The 20,941-nt window shown below is 38.5% G+C and overlaps 1 protein-coding gene across 6 annotated transcripts in view; it reads right to left on the bottom strand.

Annotated features, from left to right (window-relative positions):
• Nucleotides 1–298: 298 nt before the first annotated feature.
• The window catches only part of znf618 (zinc finger protein 618), a 37,237-nt gene continuing 16,594 nt past the window's right edge, over nucleotides 299–20,941 (bottom strand). For 2 of the 6 annotated variants that reach the window (XM_017039033.2, XM_017039032.2), the window contains exons 2-15: nucleotides 16,350–16,681; nucleotides 14,418–14,495; nucleotides 14,109–14,153; nucleotides 10,728–10,817; nucleotides 10,097–10,177; nucleotides 9,581–9,670; nucleotides 8,158–8,247; nucleotides 7,903–7,989; nucleotides 6,774–6,851; nucleotides 5,371–5,415; nucleotides 4,702–4,779; nucleotides 3,815–3,973; nucleotides 2,139–3,238; nucleotides 299–1,659 (exon numbers count right to left, since the gene is read on the bottom strand). In XM_017039033.2, coding sequence (XP_016894522.1) covers nucleotides 1,126–1,659; nucleotides 2,139–3,238; nucleotides 3,815–3,973; nucleotides 4,702–4,779; nucleotides 5,371–5,415; nucleotides 6,774–6,851; nucleotides 7,903–7,989; nucleotides 8,158–8,247; nucleotides 9,581–9,670; nucleotides 10,097–10,177; nucleotides 10,728–10,817; nucleotides 14,109–14,153; nucleotides 14,418–14,495; nucleotides 16,350–16,662 — 2,868 coding nt within the window. In that variant the 5' untranslated portion in view covers nucleotides 16,663–16,681 and the 3' untranslated portion in view covers nucleotides 299–1,125. The remainder of the gene's footprint in view (nucleotides 1,660–2,138; nucleotides 3,239–3,814; nucleotides 3,974–4,701; nucleotides 4,780–5,370; nucleotides 5,416–6,773; nucleotides 6,852–7,902; nucleotides 7,990–8,157; nucleotides 8,248–9,580; nucleotides 9,671–10,096; nucleotides 10,178–10,727; nucleotides 10,818–14,108; nucleotides 14,154–14,417; nucleotides 14,496–16,349; nucleotides 16,682–20,941) is intronic. The other 4 variants (XM_008325966.3, XM_017039034.2, XM_017039035.2 and 1 more) reach the window with 4 other exon arrangements.

A 20,941-nucleotide genomic window follows, 5' to 3' on the forward strand; every position in this document is an offset into this window, starting at 1 on the left:
TCAGTGTAAAAAAAGCCAACTCCAAACATGTGCTGTTAAAATACGTCCCTCCTGGTGCCATGCATTAAACAAACATCCAGAACAAAAGCTTTTAAATTCTAACTTGACTTTTTGCTTTTTTTCAAGTTAACCCTTTGAAGCACTTCTCACTTACATTCCTAGCAGCATTAGGTTGTGTCCTTAATGTTTAACCTGTTCACTTAAAGAGAGAGAGAGAGAGAGAGAGAGAGAGAAAACAAACTACTGCATGACTCCCTCACTATAAAAAGGGAGGAAGGCATCGTCGTTATCATGTTTCTTTTTTTTTTTTATCCTTCTGGACAAAAAAAAAAGTGCCATGCAGTGCCGTGTGGTGCATGCAAACGATCATCAGCTACATTTTGAAACCACTGAAGTAATAACCACCAAATTTGTCCAACGTGTCAAGCTCAAATACCTTGAGGCAGATAGGAGGAAACGTATCATTTCAGTGGTGGAAACCGGGCAATTAGAACCCTGGCAAACCCAGTAATTGTCAGAGAAACGACGGCAGTGAAGATCCACTACTTAATTTTTGTCATACACCCATGAAAATGATCACTTTACCATAGTGACTACGGACTTTTCTGTGAAAAATAACACAAGTTGAGCTTGTTTTCAGAGGTATATGACAGTAGTTCCAAGCAGTGAAAGCTGAATTTACCTGAAAATGTTGCCATCCAGTGAGAATAACAGCATTATAGCCTTGTAGCAGATTTGTCATTAGAGAGGAATTCAAATAACTGGCCAAGAGAAGACACATCCTGCTTACATGTGCATCCCAAACAGTGTGGTGTACCAAACAGGACAATCTTTTGAGAGTCAACGTTCCACCCCTATTTTTTTTTTCCACAGTACTTGACAACAGTCCCTTCTCCATATAAAATATGTTATATGCTATTTAATGGATGTTTTCAAACCTATACAATGTGAGTTTTCCTGTAAATATCTGTTTTGAGAAGTATTTTGTCCATACACATTAAAGTTTACACCGGATCTAACTCTACAGTATATAAATAATAGTCTTGAGTTTGTTGAAGGAGGTTTGGTTGATTAGTTGTTGGCTGAGGTTGTTTTTTTTTCTTTCTTTCTTTCTTTTTGAGTCTTCTAGCCCATGTTAGAGCGAAGGAAAATGAGTTTGTTCATTTCCTCAGTGGTTACCTGCTGCCTCCGCTTCATGGCCAAGCTCTGCTGGCACACAGTCACACACTCACCATGTATGCCCACAGCGGGCACCGCAAGAAGCCACAAGGCGAGGCGAGCGAGCCTGGGGAACTTCTCCCCCACGGCCGAGCTCCAGAAGTGGAAAAGATCGGGTGTACCTTGGATGAGAGGCTCTGCCAGGTACTGAAATATTTCTTTTCGAACTTGGCTTTGACCCTCAACATTGCACAAGGAGCCCCCCATTGAGGTACCGCCATTGCTCCCAGCTCCCTCTATGCGGCTTATTTTAGGGGCCGGGGGGCCGTCAGTGTCTCGATCTTCACCCACTGACCCTCCACCAGGTGTCATACCTCCATCCCTGCTTTCAGCAGCCATTTCACATGCACGTGAGATAATGTCTTCATGTTGATAAGCCGGCACTGAACGCAACTTGAGCTGCGGGTCCAAGACCATGGCCACCTGATGGGCGCGCTCGACCTGGAGACAGATAGATAGAAATCTATTACCATCAGTGTGAATTCATTAAGTGGTCAGGCACTAGAACACAGGTATGTGTTGGACGCAAAGATTATAACCAAAATCTAAAACCAAAACTGCTGTCAGGTGAATAATTACCAGGGCTGTCAGACGCTTACAATATTCAAATAGATTTATTCTAATCAACAATCCTGAATATGACGAAAGCGTCAGTGTTTTCTGTATTTTGCTGGAACAGAGAGACAAATAACAGCAGATATATGTTTTTATTCGTGATTAATTCAAATGATGGAATTTTTATGTAAAAGAATCAGGAGAAATAAGCAAAAGTTCACCTTTAAAATTGTTCTAACTTCCTTGTTTTTGTTTTGTTTTTTTTAACAGCCTTAATAATTACATTCCTTGTATTTTTGTGTCTATGTGTCTTTTTGTGTCAAACTGTGCTGTAATAAAAAAAGAAGGGAACACGAGTTCAATACCTTAAAATTCTCTTTAAGTGCCTCCAGAAAGTAGTGACACAGCTTGCTGGCTGTGCCGGTTCCGGCCTCTCCTGCTTTTGAGGTGAAAAACTTCTCCAGACGTAGGTAGACGGGCAGCACCTGCTGTAAGGTTGGTCTTCTCTGGCTGCTGAGCTCCAGAGCTGCCAGGCGTAGTGGGGCCAAAAGACAAGCCAGGGTCCCAAGCAGATGTTTGTTGAGACCTTGGAGGAGTGGAACCGTGGCCTTGCTGCGTCCATAAGCTTCACAAATCCGTTCAAAATGGACGTGCACCTGAAGGAGAGCCTCGGCCGTGCGATCCCAGCAGGGCGGAGTGGGGCACTGTGCGGGGCTGCCCTGTGGGCCTTCGTCGCTTGTGCTTGATGATGTGTTGGTGCCGTGCTCTTCGCGCAGGCCCAGTGTGGAGGAGGAGGCGATATCTCTGCACGTGGTGAGGAGCTCGGAGAGCTCGTGAAGGCCTCGAGCCTGCAGACTGCGCTTCCCAAGCACGGCCTGGACGACCGAACTCAGAGAACAACCGGCGCAGCGGAGGCATATCCTCCCGCGACCTCCGCTGCCCAGAGGAGAACCCGTAAACCCTGCCGACCACAGCCTGGGCTCCGACACGTACACAGTGCGAATGTCTGACATGACGAACTCCGACAGAACATTCTGCACCCAGTGGTGAACCTGATCGGGCCCTTCTCTCAGCTCCGTCTCCCTCACGCCGAGCACGTAGCGCTTCAGTCTGAACCCTTCCACCTGGTAGGCTGTAAGAACGTAGCACGCATCCGGTCCGATCGTCTGGGAGTGGCAGGTCACAGCGATGCCAAGTGAAGAGTTGGAGCCAAGAGCACATGTTACCTTGACTTTCACTTGGTTGTACATGCGGGGCAGCTGGCGCAGTGCCAAGGCACTCATGTTGCCAAGAGCATCGCGGGTAGAGTAGGCACCGTGACGAGCACCCGTATCCACAAGGGTTTGTGCCAACTTGAGGAAGTCCTTGCTGTTAAGCACATTTAGCATGCTCAGATCTGAGCACATTACCCGTAAGAGGCGCTCAGCCACCTGCTGTCGCTCTTTCTCAGGAAGTCCGTTATTTTCTGCCGGCAAACGGATGAATGTGGAGGCAGAACAAAACAAAAGACATAACCAGTGTTACTATTTAAAACTGATTACTGACTGAGAAAATCTACTGAAATATACAACCGGAGAATGAGGGAACACGGTTTTAACATGGAAATGACTATTTATTTTACATTTTTTATTTCTTTTCAACTATGGACAAAAATAGAAACATACTTAAGTGTTTAAAAAAAATGTTTTTTTGTGCATACACATAATTGTGAAGCTAAGTATGACACCAAAGACGGCACAGATTAACCCATGCCAGACGTGAGCCAATCAGAGGGAGAGCTCAGCTTCATCGATTTAGAGATAAATGTAGAGAAGCAAAGTTGAGTTTGTGCTCGGTAAAAGATCCCTGAGAAGATTTATGGACATTGTTAAAGATGACATGGAGACTTTATGGAGTCAGATGATCTGCTGTAAGGGAACGCAGTAATGGCTTCTATCCTACATTCTTCTTAACCAACAAGCCACCGAGCATTTGAGTGTACGTTAAGCTGTACGTAGGTCCGATTAAAAAAAAAAAAGACAAAAGTGAGGACGGCACTTACGGCTGAGTGAGTGGTTTCTCTGGGAGATATTTTGAGGCTGGATTTGTAGTTTGACTAAGGAATGGGCCTGAGACTGAGGACCTCTCCACAGCTGCTCCTGAGAACCGGTGGCTGTGGAGGTCTTGGGAGATTCCCCTTTGGTGTGATTCTCATTGTCAGCTAAGGAGAGAGGCAGACACAGAGGGACAGGGGGAAGGTCAGGCCCAAGTGATGAAAAGGTTCACATTTAATGGACACAGTTTTCTGTGTTTCCTGTGGGTCAGAATGCTGATAAACAAACAATGACACAGAAAAAATAAAATAAAAAAATAAATAAAAATAAATAAATATAACCTTGACATTAATTGTACTATTGTGCTTAAAGTATTAACACATTAATCACATCATGTTTAGAATTAAAACCTTTATTAAAACCTGGTAGTGGTGGTAATTAAAGAAAAAAAACAACAAAATGTTCACCATTGATATCAAAGTATGTTTCACATATATCAGCCTGTGTGATACACCTAGCAGCTTTTAATTTGTTTTCATTTTGTATTATTATCAGATTTGGTTACTATTGGGCAAAAGCTGTGGTTTCTTTCTTTTTTTTAACCAATCAAATGACTAACTGCAGAGAGACGGGACTTTCCTGCAGCCTCAGATCCAGATCTGCAACAACCCTCAAAGCTTGTGATTGCACCTACAAACAATGTTGTTGTATAGTCAACATTTCCCCTAATTTAAGTATTTAAAAATACTAAAGGTCGAAAAAAAAAAAAACTCTCTATATGCTGTTCTTATTTTAGTCATTCTCACATGCAGTGCAGCCACTGAAGGTGTTCATACTGTGTTCATCTGTCTGTTCTCCTGTTGAGTGCAACATGCCCTTGTAGTCGTGGACTCACCAGCATGGGACTGCATGTGCTCCAGCAGGTTGTTGTAGAACTGGAACTGAATGCCACAGGCACCACATGTGTAGGGTTCTAAAAAATCACAAGGTCCAGAAGAGTGTATGTTGACTCTTTGTCAGAGGCAAAAGTGAAAATACTATTTATCTGTCTGTAAACCGGCCTCTGCCAAGGGGAGCAGCACTAAAAAAAAGTTACCTTAAATTTTCATCACCTGGCAGACAAATTTAAATGAAACGAAGGAAAAAAAAAACTAACACATTTTGTTGTTTTTTGATGCCTTTTTGAAAGAATATGTTCATTTTATCTTAAGTTAAAAAAACTCTACCCTCTGTTTAAAGTGTTCATGTCATCAGTTGTTTATTTTAGGTTTGTTTTACAAACCACAAATATATAAAAAACCTCCTAAATACATTAGTCAGCAAATGCCCAGAAAAACAGAGTTTATGTTTATCTCAACAGAAAGCAGATGTAAAAGAAACTGATGAGCTCGGAGACATAGTGAAGCCGATGTGAAAAGTCTAAAACACCTGTTTAGTTAATGTGGATAATGAAGGAAACAACGGGGGAGAAATTAGGCATACCAAAAATAAATGTAAAAAAAAAATGCCTACGGATGCTGCATGAACACGTTTTGTCTTAGCAGTAAGGTGGGGCTGGACTTACTCTGTGCTGCAGAAAAGGAGGTGGCCACCAGAGGGCTCGGTGTTCCTACAAACAGGGAGGAGGAGTTACTGTAGTTTATTTCTATTGTCAAACCTTGTATTTTTTAAAATGTTCTAACATTTTTTTCTACCGAGCTCTCATTCAGTTAAAGTGTCATAATTATGCAGATATAAGTTCTGTATATTAGGAGCGATACTGAATACTGAGACAGTACTGTGCTCTCGCTGTCTTACTGCAGAGAGATCAGCAGTTTGGTGGTGATTGGTGGTCTTTTCTGTGTGCACTTTACATCTACACTCTGTGTGCGTCCGTTTTCTCCTGGATACTCTGGTTTCTCCCCAAAAAAACACTCAAAGCTGTTGTTCTCTGTGTACGTGGCTCTGAGATTAACTGGACATTTTTTTCCTTTTGTGCCCTGCCCTCGTCCAATGGCTGCTAGGATTGACTGCAGCAACGTGAGTTAAGAAAACAAATACCCTTAAACTTAGGAATAATATCTCCCAGGAGGGTCATCACCTACAGAGAAACAGACTTTTTTTTGACAGATTTTACATATTTGCCTGTAATAACCTGAGCTTTAAGTGCAGCAGCACATCGCCAATGAAAGTGATGAGGAACCAAAAAAAAAAGATCTAAATCAGTGGTTCTCAAACTGTGGTACACATACCACCATTGGTACGTGCGGAAAATTCATATTTTCACATTTACGTTTTCAATTGAATAAATCTGAAACATACCATGCATAATTAATACAACATTTAGAAAAAATGTGTAGCTACTTGTGAGATTATGAAATGGGAAGCTAATAGGAAAGGCTGCTGTATTCTAATGTTGGTCATCATGGTGGTACTCAGAGAGCTCAATGTTTTCTCAGGTGGTACAGAGTATAAAACGTTTTTGAACCACTGATTTAAGACGAACATTCCTTGGTTTTAGCAGGTTTAACTAAAACATTCAGGAATATTGTAGTAACAGTAATTCTTGTTGTAATTTCTCTTTTTCAACTTTCGTTATCCACTTTTCTAATTAACAACAAAGCAACCAATATTATATACTTTTTTATATATAGTCATTTTTAAAACATGTCTCTTATTCCTTTTTTTCTATATTTAATATATTTTTTCGGTTTGAAAAGGATGCAGCAACAAACCAAAATATATTGTACTGCCTTAGTACGGTGTATAACTGTGTGTGACAAATAAAACTGAAGAAAACGTGTTAATATTCGTTAACAATGCTCAGGCTGGGACCGTTTCTTAAAATCCATGTTAGGCGCTGTAAATTGCAGGGCAAGTAGCTGCGTGGAAGCGGCTGAAATTTGGACAGAGCTCTGTTCAATAATGGCCTTAAAAAAAAAAAAAAAAAAAAATCAATCGATGTAGAATGAGTATCTTAATGCTCACCACTTGAATTCTTGGAACTATTCGTGTCAACCAGACTTGTCGGAATAGCACTCTCCAGTTTCCGCCTAAAAGGACTGCCTGTTATCAAAAAAAAAAATATATATATATATATGAGCATCACAACCATCCTTAATAATTTATGTAAAATATCAAACTTCAAGATACTGACATTATATCAGTGTAGACACAGACAAGTCAGCCTAACCTTTGATTTTTTTTTCTTTTTTCTAAGGGGACATTTTTTCTTAAAATTTTACGCTTATCCTGCAGATCACGAGACAACAGCCTTGATCAGGAATTTCAAGATTCATACTACATTTAAATGTGGCTTTAATTCCTCTTCTTCATTCCATCTTATTGAACCACTTCTAAGATGTGACTGCAGTGCTTTAAATAGTTCTTTATAACAGAGTGCTTCTTAGCAGAAAGATTGGGAGGATTCATGAACCACAAATACAGAACCCACTGGGAGGAAATCAATGATTTATGACAGCTGAAAAAAAAAGGGAATGTGGTGAAGCTGAGAAAAGACCTCTGTATTTCAAATTGACTGAATTTTGGTTCAGACAAAAGTCTCACATTTTCATTGTCTGCAGAAAAATATTACGTATCAAAAGTGTTGAAAAGTGACGGTAAAGTCGGTGTTAAGATTAACTGGTTATTAACTTCAATTTAACATGTTTCATGTATTGAAAAGGTGGTGGACAAAAAAAAAAAAAAAAAAATCTTTTTTCAGGAGAAAGAAAAACATAGTTGTTAACTTTAAATCATCTTTACGGTCTGAGTCATCAGACATCAGACTCAGACATCAGATTTTCACTGCACCCCCACAGCAGTGACTGTACCATGCTGTCATTGACCACTTCTCTGCACCACAGCTGACGGAAGTCTCACTTCATTTTTCCAGAGTATTATTTAACATTTAAAAAAGAAAATCTTTTTTTTTCTTCTTTTTCAAACTGTTGACGTCTTGAAAGTTGTTTATGTTTTCATGTGTCAATGATTTTGTCGGCCATGACAGTGTAGATTTACATATCGATATATATATATATCTATACATTGGGTTGACTATGAAGGCGCACACACACTTAGATCTACTTTGTAGTATTTAAAAAAAAAAAGTACTTACTTTTTATCTTAGGCGCTTGACTGGCAAATTTACTCAAATCCATACTTCCACATTCTTGTATCCGAGCTGCCTTCAGATCAAACGAGCCTGTGACAAGAAATTTAAAAATCAATTGTAGCTCGGCAAAGCATTTTTTTTTTTTTAAGAAAAAGGTAAAAATATAATAATCACCCAGGTTCTTCTGAAGAAACCCCTAAGTTGGAAATGTTTAAAGTCTGTAAAAGGCAGGTTTTGAGAAAGAAAGCGTAAACTCACTCAGTGGTGTGTGAAGAGCGACGTGCTCCTGGTACGGGTTGAAGTACTTGTACTGCTTCCCACAGAACTCGCAAACATAGCTCCCAGTTTCTGGACAGACAATACAAAGACAATACAGAAACCATTTTTGTTTTCAGTCCGTTCGGCGTCAAAGTCGCTTATTGAATGTTTCCATCATTAGTGAACGTACACTTATTTTGGATTAGTCGTGTTCATTGAAAATCATGGAGGGGAATTACTTTGTTAAACTCATGCCTGTGTCATTGGGGGGAGAAGCAGACCCGACATAGTAAGGGGAAAGAAAAAGGTGCTGCTGATTCTGATGGTGTGTTCACACTTGTACTTTCACTTCTCTTGGCCGAGACCAAAGCAGAAATGACGGCCTTTAGTTCATGTTCACCTGCTCTGGTGTTTGTCTGCTCTGGTAAACAGTAACTGTAACAGTACGCAGGAAAGCCACAGTGTGATGTGTGCCTTGGTAACGACATCATGGTTTGGTACAATGACAAAATGTCCACTATTGAGCTTACTAAAAAATGAAAAAAATAAAAATAGATTCATAAAGTACAGTGTGCCTCATGGCTCTCATGCATTTATTCTCCCTCTGTCTGATGTGTGCTTCTCATACATCAGAGGAGTTTGCTCTGCTTTTTCACTAGTGGGTTTTTTTTCCCTGGTACCAGTCAAACCCAGACTGAATGATGCTGTTTCAAGTGAGTTACATGTTTGGTGGATAATCAGCCAGTTAGCAGATTTTATCTTAATGGCAATCCTGGGAGGGGCGGGGGGGGGGGGGGGGTTTCCCACTCAATTGCCTATTTCCACTGCTAGTTTAATTTAGATTGCCAGTCTTTGCCAACAGCTAGCTGAGGTAAAGCTGCTGGAAGTAACTGAGTGACTCCTGTAACTTTTGCTCTAATCTGTACCACCATGGTTACCCTCGATGCAGTTCCAACCGTTACAGCCCTAATTGTGAATGACCTCATTATTCAACAATTACAACAATGCAACAAAATGGGATTAAAGTGGTCTTTCACTTCTCCACATTTTGTCCCGTTTAATTTTGTTTTGTTTTTAATAATATTTTTTTTCATACAAATGTTGGAGTACAGTTTGCTCTATAAATCCTGGAACCATACTATGAGACCCATGAGAGAGCTCCGAGATCATCATCCATGATCAGAGCTCTTCTCTGTCTCAGTGAACCACACCAGAGTTGGTTAAAAATGAACCAATCAGGACAAGCGTGAACACACCCCCAACGTGTATCTTTACCTAGGTGTCAAAATTTTACATTTAGCTACACCCAAACATTAGTTGGTGACAAAACCACAGGGGTCTCCCAGTGTAGTAGCATAGAGGTTGACACGATCCCCAGAATCAATAAGAATCATTAGTGCAGTGACAAGTGCAGGCTTCCCACCTGCAAACAGTGCCAAGTGTGTTTGAAGGGACACCCTCTGCCGTCGATTGAATCCACTGTCTCTGAGGAGGTGGACGAGTGATTTTTCCCCTGTGAAGGAGGACTTTTTGGACTCATGTTCCGAAAACCTTTTCAGCGTGAAGTTAACTCATATGCTTAGTGTTACTTTGCAAACATGGATCACGTCCATGACTTCAAGATTTCATCACAGACCGCGTCCGGTGCATTTAACTGCACACAGGTGGACTGGAGCTGTGCAATGGGAGTTTTTACAGAGACAAGTAAACATATGTTTTAACTTAGGTTTTGATATGGTTAACAATCAGCAAAATATAACCTGAAACAAATATGAAATAATTAAAATATATATGTATACATTATTTGCAACTTATACAATGTGTAAAAAGAGCTACAACTGCAAAAATCCTTCTGACACAACTTTTTTGCTTTGTCGTCTTTAAATCTCCATTCACCTTGTGCTGAAATGTTCAATGAAACAAAGACAAACAGTCTTACTTGGTCCAATTTTCTGATAGGGTTCAACAGGCTCCTCCTCTTTAAGGCCATCCACAGGTACAACTACCTGTTCGTAAGGATCTGATACAGAAAAAAAAGGAAAAGAACAAGTATAATTCGGTTCCTCAATGAATATGGAGGCTGATTAAAAAAAAAAAGTATGGTTTTAGCACGCCATTTTGTTAATCTGGAGTTTTAGCATCTCCTTGAAATGTGCTGTTAAATGAAATTTAGTGCACATAAAACTTTGTGGTTTTTAATTAGACTTTCCTCTCTGGGCGCATTCAACACCAACAAACAAATTTATATGGGAGCTAAAAAATCACATTATGACCTTATATAAGCCTGCTTTCATCTGCACAGGTGATTAAAAAAGCAACTCTTTGTTTTATAGCATCATCACTGCAACAAAACAAAAAAAGAAAATGATGTAAGCGGTGTTCATAACCTTTTCAATACAATTAAATAAAAACTTTAAAAAAGAGCCACCAGACTTAGATCAGACTTTGATTATTATTATCAAAAAAATTGAGACTTCAGGTTTTCATCTTGATGTGGGTCTAAAGTTTTCCGATGAATTCCTTCAACTTCAAATGGGCTACGTTTAAAATAAATAAATATATATAGTTACCGTCAACTGCATGTAGGTCACGGTGCTCCTGGAAGCAGCTGTAGTATTTATATTTTTTGCCACAGATGTCGCAGGAGTAACGGAAGCTACCTGAGATCAACAAAAGACAGAGAGAGCGTTCAAGACGTGCAGAGAGCAGAAGTGAACACAAACACAAATCACACATTTGAACCAATGATTGTGCCACGGCAAAAACATTGCCAATTTAGTTTCTCTCTCTCATATATATTCTGACTGACACACACACTCAATAGGAATCATAATTCAAATTAAAATGCAGTAGCAGAGAGGCTTTTTCATTTTCAGAATATACCTATATTTTTGGACTAAAAATCAATCATGTGAATTGCATTTTGTTTTTTCTTCTTCAAGAGAGCTCATTCTGTGACTTAAATAAAAAGAAAAAAAAGGACTTTTAAGATTTAATTTTCGAAGTACGAAAAATAATTTTGAAACATCAAATTTGAAAATTAAAAGCTTTTTCATTTAAAAAATATAACCACACTTTTTGACTCAAAAATGAAATTAATCATCATTCAAGCAAACCGCATTTTCATTTTCTTTTAAGCATCGCTCATTCTGTAATAACTAAAAAGTAAACGAAAAGGGAAGGTTTTTATGTCTGCTCCGCAAAAAAGGTAACAAAATACTCTGCCGTCACAGACAGACGTCAACGTAGTTGCCCGAGCTAACATGCTCTCAGTCCTCCAGTGATTGAACGCTGGAGGACATTTTATTTATGAATCAAAAAAATGCAGCTATATTCTGAAAATGAAAATTAAAAAAAATGTATTTGAATTATGGTACCGATTGTCTTCCATACACACACACACAGAAAGAGTAGTTGGAGTTAATAAATTGAATAATAATAATTTGAACTTTATTGACCCAACACTTGGGAAAATTCTTGTGTTAACAGCAGATCTGCTACAATAGGCTGCTCCTTGGGGGCGCCAGGTATGTGGTTCCTCTGGGAATCGAACCCAGGACTATCTGCTCTCGGCTTTTCAGGCAGGCGTGCTAACCACTAAAAGTAGGCATTCCTTTATTAGGAAATACTTGGCTGGACTTTTCTACTGACAAGGAGCAGATTCATGTGAGGTGCAGCTTTTTACCATGTGATATGTCACACATCAAGTACAAAGTACATCTATAGTACATTGGCACAGTAAAACACTGTACCTAGTACTAAGTGCTAAGTGCTTTCTTAACTTTCAGAGTATAGCTTTTCATACATTTATTTCCACAGCAAAATAAATTGTCTTTATATCTGACCTGCTCTTCAAACAGAGTTCTGTCTTTGATATCCATAGTTCAGAAACAAACAAAGTAATCCATTCCAGTTCGTTTGTGCTTCTAATGAATGGACTTCCTGGTTTAACCATTACCTGAGGCCAAACACCCCCACAACTCCTGACACCTTTTTTTTTTTTTGAAAACCATAGATGTATTTTGGTCTTGCCGCCTGCTTAGTCAGAACTAAAAACGCTTATTCTAGCCACATTCCCAATTTAGCCTCTCGTACTCCATCTAGAATGTTCCGTCTCATGGCTACATTTTCCAGAGTTGGATTTGAAATGTTGACTTGTGATATTCAAAATGTGATGAAACAAGAACCGATAATAACTGAACTTAGTATCTTTAATGTGTTGCCCCCCCACCCAACTCTAGTGATGTCTAACATTATACTTATTAAAATAACTATATATAACTATTATATATATAATAAATACTTTAAAAATCCCATCTGTTCCCATCACAGATTTTCTTTTATGTCTGTGTCACAGGCCTTTTTAGTTTCTCTGTAAATGTCTCCCTCTCACAGGTAAAAGAATAAGTTCTATTTTTGTTCCGTCTGCACAGAGATGATTGCACTCTCTCTCTTTTTTTTCTCTTTCCCATGTTGTTACTGAGCAATAAAGCCACACGAACGCTCGTGCAATGATGACTGTTAACGCTGCTGTAGGAAGCTTTATGAATAACTGACGTAAAGCTGGTATTTTTGGACGGAAATAAAGTCTCACCGTGATTCCCAGGAGTGATTCGAAGATCACCAACAGATGAACATTAACATCACAACCTGCACCTATAGGACATTTGTGAGAACTGACTTTGTCAGACAAAGAAAGTCTGGAACTTTGACTATAAAATGAAATGCATTTTTGCTGTGTTACGTTGCTGCTGGGTGTTTGATTGACGTGTGTGCCTTACCTTTTCTTACCTTTCATTTGTTTAAAAGAAAAATAACAAAATGTTTAACTTCAAACTACTTTGTTTACTTTTTTAAAATGACATGTGACTACAAAATGCGGTCCAATGTGCAGCCTAAACACGCTGCACAAACCTTATATACGTAGGACAACAGTGAACTTTTCTGTGGCCTGTTAAAATGTAATTACGAGGTTGATCATTAACCTAATCTGTCTGCCTTTTAAACCAGACTAATCTATCTTTTTAGAAATATAATAAAGCCAGTGTTGGAAATCATCAATTAATTTATTTTACCTCCCTGGTTTTTTTTTAAATTATATTTACACTAGAGAAGTAGTCAAGGTTTGTGGCATGTTTAATTTAGACAGGAAATGAGTCAGTGGCAGGTCCTGTAACCAGAAAACAGACTTTTGGAAAATTGTAATTATCACCTGAAGCAGATAAAAAAATAAATCTCTCACTAACCCTCACTTTTAAGTTGTTTGTGTTGACAAAACACCAACCTACAGTGATGTTTGGAATCCGACTGTAGACTATAAACAAACACAGATCATCCACTCCTCTAAATAATGCCATTTCAACGTTGGTTACGTGACACTCAGACCTACGTACATATACACACTGAATATCCACAGTCACTGTTAATTCATTACTTATGTAGTACTGCAGGGGAAAAAAAAGACCTCAAATCCTTCAGACAATTTTCCAGTTTTATGTTTACAGTATCTCGTCAAAGACCTGATGTTTTTTTTCTTATGGAAATTGGTTTTTGGTTCAGTCCTTTAAATAAAATCTGGGTGTAAAGCTCGGCGCCAGACTACTTTTTTTTGTACAATCTTTTCTTTCTTCAAAAAAAAAACTGTGACTAACTCCCCATGAAGACACTTTTGTGGAAGAGGTAAGCGAGACAAATTTGATTACAATTATCACTGAGCGCTTAGTTCTGGCTTAAGTCTAAGTCGCTGCACATCAGTCGCTGTGCAGTTGATCCACTGTTTAAAGTCTAGAATAAAATCTGTGTGTGTGTGTGTGTGTATATATACATATATATATACTGTGTATATATATACACACATACACACACACACACACACACACACACACAGGGAGAGAGAAGTAGCACACTGTTAGCATGCATATGAGCTTGATTGTACTTGATTGTGTACTCACTGTTGGGAGCCGGAGGTAGGCCATCAACGACAATAGATTCTGATTCTATAGTAAAAAAAAAAAAAAGAAAAAGAAAACCAAAAAGAAAAATAAAATGATTGTGCCATATGTACCACAGAGTTCAGCTTTATTTATTATAACCTCAAGGTAATCCTGGACTTGTGTCAAGAGTAAAAAAATATATAAAATATATATATATATAAAATAGATATAAAATATAATAGCTCAAAATAGAGTATAAAATATATTTCAAAGTAGATACTGTGAACAGATATTTAAAAAAAAAAAAAACGAGGGTCTCCGTCTTACCTCTGTGAGCCCTTACGTGTGTCTGAAAGCAGTTATAGTACTTGTACTTTTTCCCGCACACACCACACACGTAGGAACCTGCATGGAAATTTAAAACTGTGTTGTAAAAATAGGGAGAGAGTATTATCAGGAGAATATAACTTGTAACATATTTGTCACTAGTTTCTTGGTTCTGTCTTATAATTGATGTGATCTCCCAACCACTGTGTGGGTAATACCAAAAATACCACCAACAGTGAGATAATGGCCTTTGCTGAAAGGCAAATACTACATGCAATATTTATGCTTTATAAATCCAAGTCCATCCTTCACATTAAAATTACCCAGAATTCCACTGAGATTTCGTTGATTTATACAAGTCTGATTAATTGATTCAATTAGGGGAATGTCCTGAGCCCAGTGTGGTATCTGAGGTAATCAAGGCTCTTTTAACTGGTCAGTATCAGTTACGGGGAAGTAGCTTCTATCTAAAACTCTGCTGATTAAAATAAGTGTTAAAAAGTGTTAAACGCTGCTCCTAACAAAAACAGATTTTTGAAAGTATATTACATTCAGATGATTATGTACTCCTACTCAGAGGCCACTGTATCTCACCTTGGTTGTGGTGATTTTTCCCACAGATACCACAGTTGATTGGAATTTCAAACAAGGACTTTTGTACTGCAGTTACTGCCAGGTTTCATTTCAAGTGAAAACTTTATGTGCATTTGCATATTTACATTCACAATTTGCCAACTGTGTCTCAATGTCAATGACTATTAGAAGAACCGTTAGTGAGTGATTTGTTTCCAAATGAGTGGAAAAAAGATGGATTTCATATGGCACCTATTCAGGCCATTAGCTTTTAAGAAGCATACCCAGCTAAGTTAAATGAATAATAAATAATCACATTACGAGACTCATGTAATTAGTCTTTCCTTTACTGATCCATGTCTTGACTGCTGCCACAACTGACGAGACAAAAATGTATTTGTGGAAGTGAAAATTTACAATAAAGAGCACATACTGAGTCATGCTACCTATTCAAATTATTATAGGTTAAGTCAGAAAAGGATCACAGCTGGATTCTTTACACAATTTCTTTCAACAGCGCTGTTCTGCTGGACAACCGATTTCTGTGGCTTTACCTTTAAATGGTAATAAAACACTGTGTGCTCCGACCACGAAAAGAGAAAAGTTTGAGTCGAAGTCAGACCTAGAGCAAGATTAACCGCCTGAAGAAAGTGGAGAGCCTTTAATAAAACAGGATGTTCAACAGTGTTTAGTACTTAGTTTGTATTCCACAACATTATTTTTCTGTTAACACGTAGACGAACAGAAAGTCGTACAGCCGCAGTGGCTGTCTCCCCTATACTGTTGCAGATGACAACCCACTTCTAGTTCCTCAAGCGTTTACGTAATATAGCTGGTGTTAATTTAGCACTGTGCTAAATAAGCAGCTGCGCTTAGCTTTTGGGTTGTACATGACAGCAGTCCAGCAGTGGAGTACGAGAAAAGCAAATGGCTGTTCCTGGTATAAGTAAGAGCGGTAGTAATAGTGGAGTGGAGCTGACCGGTGCATGGGGGGGCAGAGGGTTACTAGAATTATTTGAGACACATTTCCAGATTCTACTTTTTTTTTTTAGTTTGTTGAAACTGGCACTCAAATGGTATGCAGTGATGCAAATACGTGCACCAATGCACTGACTCATGACTCATTTGCATGAAATGTCCTCTACATAAAATAAATAAAACAACTACAGCAAACATTGTCAACTGTTTTTTTTTTTTGTTTTTTTGTTGTTGTTGTTGTTTTGGAAGGGTTGGCAAAACCAATTAAACTGTTTGGTCTGGTCAGTATTTCTAGACATCACCCTGCTGTTGATCTCACTGACACTGAGGAAACATGGCCAGGATCAAGGGACACCAGGGTTAAAGGACCTATGCACACACCTATGCAAGAGTCTGTGCTCTTCGTTGGAGGGGGAGTACCAAGGGCAAACATACCCTCGGCCGGAGCTCGACGGGGTCCAACTCCACTGGCTCCTCCATCAGTTCCTCCGATAACAACACAGATCTCAGCAGGATTGGCGTCAGCAACTTTGCCGTTGCTCGTCTCCGAGGTCTCAGGCTCTTTCTTGACTATGACAGGCGCTGGGATCGTGACAGAGGGGCTTGAGGTTAAGGCTGTTGTGGGGGCCTCAGTGGCCACGATCCCACTGTTTCCCTGCTCCGTCTCAGGATTGGGTGCTTCCTGTGCACTCATGACTCCTCCTCCTCTGAGCCTGTGTGTTTGTATGAGAAAATGAAAACAAAAACACATTACACAAAGATACACATTTGTTTTTAAAGCCTTAAATGGCAACTGAGCACAGATCAGCCTTAAATGCCTTAAATGGCAACTGAGCACAGATCAACCATGTATTTTGTGTGGCAACTATTACTGAAAGAAGGGCATTGTATCAATATGCTGACATTTGATTTACAATGAAAAAACAAGTTCGCCTGATGCTTAAAAAACAAACAAATACACAAAAGTAAGGAAACAAAATTCTTCTTTACTCAGATTACAAAATTTGAGGTTACAAAACAGACATGTTGTGCTTTTGAAGAACTGTTCCTGAATAAACTTTGATGGCATCAATTCCACAGTTTCATTTTACCCAAATGCTCTAATTTCAAAAATATCCAAATTACACAACCTGCAGCTTCAGCGCAGGGCTATAAAAGGCCTTGTCAACAGAGACTGTACAGAAAATGCAACCAAGCAAAACAGAGTTGTGCCAGAATGACTGATATTACGGAAAGAGGTAAAAAATTCTAATAATAGCAGACCAACAAAGCAACAGAAGGCCTTTTCATAGCCCACATACGACTTTCTTGTGAAACAACAACACAACCGACAGAGAACTGCCTGAATAGCATAATACACCAAAATAAAATAAAGCTGTTAAAGACTGAGCTGATGTGAACTTCAAGCACTGTTCAGTGTTCAGCACTTTGGTGGGAACCTGTGCAAGTTCTGCACTTTTGTTGACTTCAAATGAAATCACCATACATTACTGGCAATATATGTAAAATATGTAAAACACGGAGCACAGGTGAAAACTGAAAATGAAAGTGCGTCTCAGCTAAATTCAACCAAGACGAGCAGCCAGTGGGTCGCTGACATAAAAAACAGGGGGCAACAACATGATAATAACAGCCTATAAAAACACTGGAAATATTGTATTTTCACTGAAAACATATAAAGAGAAAAACAGAAATAGAGGGAGAGACTGAAAAGAAACAGAGCGAGAGCGCGAGAGAGCGAGAGAGAGAGAGACAGAGCGAGAGAGCGAGAGAGCGAGAGAGAGAGAGAGAGAGAGAGCGAAAGACCCAGACAAAACCTTAGTAGCTCACATTTTTAGTGAAAAACTGATTTCATCTCCATCTTACAACTGCGTTTCCGTACAAGGCGTATGTTTTGCTCATCATATAATGGACGCAGTCTGAAAGGGTTGACGACGTCATTAAAGTTTTGTCATGTTGCGCGTTTCTAACCCACAGTTACTCTGGGAATCTGCGTGTCGATGGGATATGTTGCGTCATTTGGTCACTGACAGTGGAAGCCACAACATTCCAAAATTGTTATTTTGGTTGCATATCAATATGCAGTTCACACTTTGTGTGTTGTAGAACTAGTATAGGATTTCTTTAACGTCTGGTGAGTTATCAGGTTTATTTCATGACCTATTATGACAAATAAGAACATTAGCTTTTACAAATAAAATAGTAGTTCAATTTGTCAACATCATGCACCACATGGGGGAGGGGTTGACTCAATGTTGAACTTCAATAAAAGGTCAAACAATCAGTTGAACTAATGCCTGGAGTCAATCCATAAACATGAATAATCTATTTTCTGACAGAAAATGTAAATCACTGTTTTTAGTTAACATTTTAATTTTAACTTTCTTCGGCAGGATTCACTGATATTGACCTGATAATTTTATGGCATATATAACACTTTCCGTTTCTCTTGATGCTACCATTAGAGATTCATTTGGACAACTTAATAGTTGACAACTTAGTATATAAGTAGTGGTAAAGAGATATATTTGAGGTTTAAAAAGATAATCTATATTACATTGTTTGTCATTTTCTGAACTATGCAACATAAAATTATCAATCAAATTTATCAATACAAAAGGACAATGACCACCAAACATTATATGTCTGGTTGGTATAGAGAAAACGTATGGTTTTTTTTTTATATTTACCTAAAGCCTAAGTCACCTCACAATGAAGTGGTGACACTTCATTCAATCATGAAAACTGTTACACTTCCGGCATGGCTGCAATAAGAAAGTATGAACCAGATTTTTAACCTCGTTTTTCACATGGAAATCTTTTGGGTCAGCAAAGTTAAGGCGCCTACTTCCACTGTCTACAGAGAAGTGCCAAATTTTACATCTCCATGACATCATCAGTTAAACGGACATCGTTCTTTTTTTTTTACAGTGAAGATTGAGTCCTCACAAAAATCACAAAAAAAAAATAAATCTTGAAATAGTTGGCATTCTCCTTTAAGTTTAAAGCCAAATGACAAATGACAACATTTCTAAATGTTTTCTTTCCAGGTATTTGGTGATTTAATTTCAAATGTGCAAAATCTCTGATATAAGAAAGAGTTGAGCTTTGCTTCAGAAGACACAACTACAATAAAAGTTACACACCGTGTGTGTATAGAAATATATTCCTAGACTTTGCTTCTTACAAGGCCAAACACAGCCGCCATGTGTTATCTTTGTTATGAGTCTATAATATCAAGTCATTGTTTGAAAGACTAGTGAAAGAGACAAAAGCGATTAAAGCATGAATAGCAAACCCTGGCCAGAGAAAACGTACAGTTTTAGCGATTTATGATGCAATAAAAACATATACTGTAGCACTTGTTTTGTTGCACAAAGTAAACACGAGAGTGGCGCGTTGGCCCAGAGGCAATGTCTCTGTCATTGGTGTGGAACCCTAGGGTTCACCTCCTGGGCAAGTTTGAATCCCGGTTAGGGCGATTGGTACCTTCCAGTGGACTCACCACCCACAGGAAGATTTGGGGGGTTTGGTACGGTGCAATGTGATTTGGGTGGCGACTGCTGCCCCCGCGACCCGGTAACGGATAAGCGGATGAAAATGAATGGATGGAGTAAATACGAGTCCTCCGTCATTGCACTTGTTTGGGTTCAGCCTCTGAGCCAGATTTTGTCTGCGGACCATTTTTTTTGTTGCATGTTTACTAACTCTAGTGCAGCCTGCATGACAAGTTTGATTAGAAATGTTGGACAGTTTAAGTCAATTTAAATGTTTTTCTGAAAATGTAACCACACGAAGATCATAAAAACTGATAAAAAGACATTTCGAAGATGTCTTGTCCCCTTGTGTCCCTGAAAATTCCTGCTCAATGCATATGGAGATGTGTACATTTATTTTTGGTGATATCCTAGAATGAGACTTTAGTCAAGAGCGTGTTTTGGTAATTGAGGCTGCCATGTTTCCTTTATGTTTTTATCTAAAATATAGAAATTCTATATTCTATAGAAAATGTCTATTTTTTGATTTAATGATCAATGAAGCCAACAGTTTGTTCGCCTAAGCGCTGATGTCCAATGGTGTCCAATCAAGATGTGTAAATGTACCATGAGATGATGCTTACATGATCTACCTACAGATTAAATTCAATTAAATTAGAACAGTTTTATTTCTTTTGTACAACCCGTCATGAATAACTAGCAGTAAAGGAAAATCATTGATCATGTCACTTACTTGGAGCTCAAACTATTAAATTTTCAGTGCTGATAAATTAATTATTTTCAGAGAGGATTTTAAGACCAGAGCCAACCATGAATTTAACATCATTGATGGGATACGAGCCAAGGACTTCGACTTCTACCAAAATGATCATGTGTTCAGTCAGATTGTTTACATGCACAGATAAGCCAAACTGAAATGATTAATTGATCTATGTGTGACTGCACTAGCTTAGCTGAGTTTGAAATTTGTAGATTGGAATTTTTTTTCCTTTAATTGCTAAACTTAGATAACCAAATTATTTTCTATCATTATTTTCTAAACTAACTAATTATTTCCCGCACCCCTACTATATATATTTGTGAATATGATTATTTCTTATCTGCCTTTATTAATATTTCTTGTTTTTCATGAAATGCCCTTGCAGGAGCAACAATTGACCCTGGGGCTCAACAAAGTATATCTGATTCTGATTTCTTCCAAATGGCTCATATTACAAAAAAAAAAAAAAAGAAGAAGTTTGAAGTTTTTCATAAATGAAAAAGTAGCAGGAGAATTCACTTGATGCTCTGCATATCCTGTCAGCACAAAGCACTGTTTTGTTTACTGGCAACTTTATTGATAGTTATTAACTGAGATACCAGTTAATAAATAATAATAAATAAATAAATAATCAGTTAAAATGTTAGTTGTTTCACAGTCATTGTTAAAAACAACGCTGTATTAGTGTGCACTCAACTCCTAGATAAGGGCTGTCA

The sequence above is a fragment of the Cynoglossus semilaevis genome, chromosome 14, assembly GCF_000523025.1.
Source record: "Cynoglossus semilaevis isolate Cse_v1.0 chromosome 14, Cse_v1.0, whole genome shotgun sequence".
NCBI lineage: Eukaryota > Metazoa > Chordata > Actinopteri > Pleuronectiformes > Cynoglossidae > Cynoglossus > Cynoglossus semilaevis.